We start from the raw sequence: 7,053 nt of genomic DNA, 5'->3' as shown, positions 1-7,053 counted from the left end.
TCAATAGTTATTTATCTTATGACAATATTGTTTGAGGTAGAACAAACAAATCCAAACTCGAACGTCTCCTCAAGCAACAGAATCATGCAACAAGATTTATTTATTTTCAAAATTGCTTCACAAATACCAAACCTCTACTAATAAGCACGAGGGCTCTTAATATTTATGAAATAACAAATATTTATGAAATTATGAATATTTTTAAATAAAAAATATTTATGAAATAATAAATATTTATGAAATAACAAATATTTAAGAAATAACAAATATTTATGAAATAACAAATATTTATGAAGTAAATATTTATGAACTCATTTACAAAAGTATTTCAATATGATAACTACTTTTTTTTTACCATCTAGAACGTATGTCCATCCATCTAGATGTTTAACTTATTAATGAAAAATATACATAAAAGAAATTAGTTTTGCACGTAACTTGGCGCTCTAAAAAGCAGAATGTCACCGTAAGATAAGTCAAAACGATAAATCAAAAGTCATAAAAAAATTCATTAAAAAATGTTATATTTAAATAATTACTTTAAAATTTCTTCCTACTAAATATAAACTCAATAAAAAACAAAAAATTTCACTAAAACGTTTAAGGAGCCATCCACAAGCTGCAGGCTCAAAGTATTAATGTTGCAACTGATAGTTTTACTAAACGGAGAAAACACGGTTTGAAAGTTAGGTTTTCTTGTATAAATCGACGAATATCCAAACTTTACTAATACTTGGCACAAAAAAAGTTACTAAATAATTGCTCTTATAAAATAATGGATTTTAGATGTAAAACTTGAGCAATCCGTTTTCATCATAAGATTAAATTTAAATTATTTAAACCTAATCTACGGCCTCCAAGTGGCATGCGGAGGAGAATTTTGGAAAAATATAACTATATTCACTTATTACCCCAACGACTACATAAAATTGCACATTAATCTCAATTTTCGCCATTATGTCAGTAACAACATTTTTTTTCTTCCTATCTTCACTTCCAACAAGGCTGCAAGCAATCACTATTGGAATTAGAAGTTACTGAAAGAAAAAATATATGGTTTTATAATAAGTTTATAAACACAAAAGACGCTAGCTCTTTAGAACAGCGCCCATTATAGTATTTATAAAAAAAAAGTCAAGGTCCAAAAATATTTACATTGTATTTTCGCACTTCATCTAAAAGAAAAAGAGCATCATTCGAAAACCTGCCCCAGATATGGCAACAATATTTCATAAAAGCACGGATTTGAGATTTATAGAAATGAAGTAGAGTATCCCGAGCAAGAAAGTGGCAAACACGATATAGAAATGAAACCTTAGAAGATACTAATTTGGCGAACGATTTGATATATGATATAAAGAAAGATTGGAAGTAAGAGTTAATCCTAGAAAAAAAAAGTAGATAATTCATCTAGTACATTATAGTTCATGAATATTGGAAGATCTAGTTTATTGCGATAACGATTAGAAGAAATAAATTAAGTTTTCTCTAAACTAAAGTTCACCAGCCACTGAGAGTCCCATGCTGTAACAGAAGTGAGATCCTTTTTAAGCTCAAATGCTCCTTCTCTGTAATCATAGAGTTTTGATTTCTTATCAAGACAAAAATTAAGTGTATTATCATCAGCAAACAATGCTACTTAGATGTGAGAATTTCAGGAAAATCGTTAATGTAAATTAGAAAAAATATGCAGCCAAAGATAGGAACTTAAAGAGCCCTTGAAGTTACTGAATATGAAGAAGAGTGCTGTCGGTCGAGACAACCTTTATACTACAATTAGTAAGGAAGGATTCAATAATCCTAAAGGTATAACCTGATTACCGCAAGAAGAGAGTTTATAGAGAAGACCTTCATACTAAACTTTATCAAGAACTTTAAAAAAATTGAGAGAGCGATAATCTTAACCTCTCCAAATCTGTCTAATGCACGATAAAACCTATCGGCTATTCCCGTTAATAAGCTGCAGAACGAGAAGACCGAAATCCATATTGATGATAAGAAAGTAAGTTATTAGATTCAAGATGAGAGAATAAGTGTTTATTAATTTAAGACTCAAAAACCTTGCTTATGATAGGAAGAAGACTAATAGGATGGTAGTTAGACTAGTCAGATTGCTCTCTAGAATTTTTGAAAACAAGGATAACAGATGCCGCTTTCCAGCAGACTGAAACAAGACTCTGATATGTACTTGTTAAATAGTTTTGAAAGTAAAGACGATAGCTCCGAAGAACACTTTTGCAAAACTATAATAGGTATGTTTTCCGGGCCACATACCGTAGAAGAGCCTATGCAGAAAAATCACTTTAGATACAGAAGCTAGAGTGATAAAAATTTCAAGCAATGAATCAACCTATTTATCGGCTTTATCAGGTAAGATGTAATAAGTGGAATCAAGAGACGAGATAAATGAAAAATTCTAAGCAATCAATTTAGGTTTGTCTTTAGGTGAGGTGACAAAATCTGAACCTAGTAAGAAAGATGGAATAACAGATTTTCCCTAGGTATAAACAATGCTAAAGATTCTATTGATGTCTCTGGAGCCCTACTTTTGAGATAAAGAAAGAGATTTTGTGCGTTAAACAAATCCTTTTTACAATGATTTCTAACAATAGTATACAGATGTCTGTTTTCTAAAGAATTTTTATAATAATAAATATGGAAGTAACAGTTGCGATTGGTAATTGCAGCACAACAATAAGAGGAAAACAATAGAGAACAGTGAGAAAGGCTGTCACGAAAAATAATATAATACATATATTGACTGACACTGGAACCAAGCTATTCAGTGTGATGGGGATTAAAGTCACAAACAACAACTACATTTGCTAAAGGATAAAGAGAAAGACCTTTTCAATTTATTGTCAATCTACGGTCTATGGTCATCATGATCACCCTGCTACTGGTAACATGAACCCAAAGCAACCTGTTCCATTTTCTGCTGTTTTTTAAGATTTGCTTTCTAAGCAAACGATAGAACATGTTTGCTTCCTGTTATCAGTACTATTCAAAGTTGGTCATGCTTATAGCAATACATACATACATTTTTTTTTTTTTTTTTTTTTTTGTCTTTTATTTTGTTGGAGGTGCCTTAGTTACTATTTTAACTCACCTGTAATCTACTTTATATGTATGTTTGTGTTCTGTCTAAACTTCTGGCGAGGTGTTGACTCGCTCGAAAGTTGCTAACTGTGTGTTTTTGTTCTGTCTGTTCATACTCGCATGTATGCTTGTGTTCTGTCTGAACATCTTGGAGGTGTGGTTTCACCCGTAAGTTACTCTATGTGTGTATGTGTCCTGTTTAAATGTTTAAATGTTCTGTTTAAATGTTTAAATCTGTTTTAATGCAGTGTAAGCTCATTAAGAAACTAAATATTCCAACCATTAAACCTACGCTCACCTTTATCTCTAGTATTTTGTTTGATGCAATATTTTTCGCAAATCATTTCCAAAGTATAATGCTTGATGTTTTGAGATATTGTTTGCAGAAATTAGTTCCTTTCGATTGCTTAAGTTCAAGTTAGTTTAAAGATCAATTTTGTTGGTTTTTTATAATTTTGTTGACCACCCTCAAGCGCCTTTTTGATCTATTAGGCTGGTGTAGATGTAAATTAGTGTTACATTATTTTCTGCTTAGGATGATGAATGCTGGATCTTTTTGACTCTTCCCATATGTTTAAACTTGAGCCTGCATGATTGTGGTTATACAGCTCTTCCTGATATCTTCTAATGAGGGTACAGCTCTCAAAATCAGTTTAATGGTTCTTAGGCCGGCTGGTAGTTAGGTTTCCCGAACTCTGTAGCAGCTCTCAAAGAGGCTGATTCCATCAACAGCTGCAAAATATAAGATTATTAACTGTACCATGTTACGCATAGATGGTAATGCTTTTGGTGAGTATTGTTGAGGCCATAAGTAACCCTAGGTAACAACTTAGGGTTAGTTAACAGGACTGAGAAAATTAATAGCTTATTGGTTAGGCAGCCGTGCTCTATCTATGAATGAGCCAATACTAAAAACAAAAAATCGTTCCGACCACCTAACTGTTTTATATTTCTTTACTATATCTTTTACTATTCGTGGTCTGCAAAGTATCCTTTCATCAGTTGAATCTTACATCTCGCAAAATTTACCAGACTTGCTTGCTTTTAGTGAGACCAATTTAAACTCTGCGATTTATTTTTCTCATCTCAGTGTTGAAGATCCCTAATCATCTACCTTCATTTTTGATTTATGTCTGGTCTCTAATCTCAGCCCGAGTTCAGTTTCTCCTTTTTCTCCTTTAAGTGGTTCTGAACATGTAACGATCTCCTTACATCTTTCATCTCGTAATACTTACTACTAACCTAAGGCTAAATCATTTCACTACTTATTATTACCCTAAAGCTGAATGAGATTCTTTTCGCGATTTTCTTTGTGATGGTCCTTGGGTTGATGTCTTTTCTCTCTGATCTAAAAAATGTGCTTCCTACGTAACCTCATGGATTCAGGCAGGAATGGAAGCTTTTATTTCTTTTCGCGGGTTCAAAGTCAAGTCTTATTCAACTCCACGGTTTTCACCTTTTTGTGCAGAAGCTATATCTAACCATAATCGATGTAAAATGGTGCTATCAGATGCTAAGCTCCATTATTCTCAATTTTGGAAAATCTTTAACGGTGGTAGGTCTTAGTTAATTGTTAATAATAGTTAGTTAGTTAATAATACCCTTTAACAAGGGTAGTTCTAACATTCTATCTCTCATTCATAGGACTGATCTTAGTACCTCTCCCAAGAATAAGGCAATAATATTTGGAAAAAACTTTTATTGTAATTCGACTCATGAACCTTATGGCCATTCTCTTCCTTCCGTTCCTATTAAACAATTTAACCATTGTTAGACATTCAAATCACTCCAACTTCTGTTGCCAAAGTCATATCTCAATTAAATTCTTCTACGACTTGTGTTCCAGGCAACATTCTTGTCATTGAGATACCCCTTCTGGGGTACTTCAAAGTTCTACCCTTGGTCTTTTTTTGTTTCATAGTTACATTTACAATCCTCCCGACTCGTTTTACTGATAAATCAACTTTACACTCCTATCTTGACAAAAAGTCTTCTCTTTTCGATTGCTTTGGTTTTGGGTTTTGGGTTAGGGTTAGGACCATCGATTCTTGAGCAAAAAAAAAAAGAAGAAATAATCAAAAAAGGTCCGTCAACTTTACCAGATGATTTCTCACGAGATGCTTCTAATAACAGGGCCTTCCCAAAAGAAGTTCTTTTCATTGCATTGCCTAATGGAGAAAAAGTTCAAAGAGATTATTTGATATGGAGCCCATCGTCTAACTCTCTTCTTTGTTTCCCGTGTTCTTTATTTGGATGTGAAAAATCCAGATCCAATGGGGATCAATCTCTTCTTTTTCACTGGAATGGAGGAATGAGAAATGACTGGAGAAAATTGAGTGATCGTATCAAAAGTCTTTATAGCAACCCAGTTCATCAAAGTCATTATCTCAATTGGAAGACTTTGCACTCAGCTCTTGTCAATCAGCACGGAATTGACTCAGAGTTCCAAAAGTCACTAGGAAAGGAATTAGCCAGATGGCGTGAAATACATCGTTGTATTTTAGATGCAACTTTATTTTTAGCATCTCAAAACTTAGCATTTAGAGGTAAATATTCTAGGCCAGAACTCTAAATAATTAAGAATAAGTTCTTTATTATTACAGAACTGCTATGATATACATTTAACTAACGTGGAAATTATGGTTTTAGGGCAATATTTGTCGATGGAGAAGAACGAGAAAGGGAACTTTTTAAGTTGCCTTGAACTTATTTCTTGTCACAACGAAATATTAAAGAATCATCTTGAAACAGCTGCTCGTCATCAAAGTAAGGGAATCAGAATGCTCACTCACAGAATGCTCACAATCATCAAAGTAAGGGAATCAGAATGCTTACTCACAGAATGCTCACAATCATCAAAGTAAGGGAATCAGAATGCTCACTATCTTTCCTGGCAATCACAAAACGAATTCATCAGTGAATGTGCTGCATCAGTTCAAGAAGCAATTGTGAAAGAAGTAAAAAATGTCGTATATTTTACAATAATTACAAATTAAATCTCAAACCGAACAAATCACGTTTATTCTTCGATTTGTGCGATTCAACTTGGGTAAGATGATTTGGGAAGTTAAAGAACGATTTCTCTGCGTTGAAGATATGGAGAAAAAGAAAGGTGCAGATATTGCTTATTTAATTTGCAATGTTTTAGCAAAAGTAAATCTTGATTTACAAAAATTAAGAGGCCAAGGATACGGTAATTGTTCTAATATGGCTGGAATCTATAGTGGAACCCTAGCTCATATACTGGAAAAAAATCCGTTCGCTTTATATATTCCTTGCGGTACGCATAGTTTAAATTTAGCTGGAGTTCATGCTGCTGAGTCCTGCGCTGAAATCAAAACGTTTTTTGGCAATATCCAAGCCCTTTACGTGTTCTTTAGTTGCAGCCCAGCAAGATGGAAAATTCTTCTTGAAGAAACTGCTTTATCACTTCACAAGCTCTCAGATACTAGATGGTCAGCCCACATTGTAGCTGTAAAACCTTTAGTGCACTAACCTTTAGTGAAAAAATCATTGCTGTTTTGGATAGAACCGTTAATCAACTTGACCTAACTGCGGACATGCTAAATCAAGCGAAATCGGTGGGAAAATATTTTAAATCATTTGAATCAGTAGTTCTCCTGACCATTTGGTATAAAACACTGCAAAATATTGATGGTGTTGATCGATGTCTCTAGCCGGAGTCAATCACCATTGAAGAAGTCATGCTCATTCAACAATTTCTAGATGACCTAGGTCGTATTCGTTTGTCGTGGAATTGTATTTTGACTGAAGCAAAGCTTGTGGCTGGAAACCTAGGCTTTGATGCAAAATTTAAAGTGAAACGCACAAGAAGAATGAAAAAATACCACGAGGAACCATCAATATACAGCCCACTACCTCGACGAAACAGAAAAGAATTTTGAAGTAAATATTTTCAACGTGTCATTGGACCACATAATTCTACAAATTCAA

General features: G+C 33.5%; 1 protein-coding gene across 1 annotated transcript; it reads left to right on the top strand.

Annotated features, from left to right (window-relative positions):
- Positions 1 to 1,733: 1,733 nt before the first annotated feature.
- LOC136092015 (uncharacterized) lies at positions 1,734 to 5,963 on the top strand. Its single transcript, XM_065819736.1, has 3 exons — positions 1,734 to 1,806; positions 5,130 to 5,645; positions 5,749 to 5,963. The coding sequence occupies exons 1-3, from the start codon at positions 1,734 to 1,736 to the stop codon at positions 5,961 to 5,963; spliced, it is 804 nt and encodes a 267-aa protein (XP_065675808.1).
- Positions 5,964 to 7,053: the final 1,090 nt, after the last annotated feature.

The sequence above is a fragment of the Hydra vulgaris genome, chromosome 15 (genome assembly GCF_038396675.1).
Source record: "Hydra vulgaris chromosome 15, alternate assembly HydraT2T_AEP".
In the NCBI taxonomy this organism is placed as follows: domain Eukaryota; kingdom Metazoa; phylum Cnidaria; class Hydrozoa; order Anthoathecata; family Hydridae; genus Hydra; species Hydra vulgaris.
This window is presented reverse-complemented; position numbering and strand designations above follow the sequence as displayed.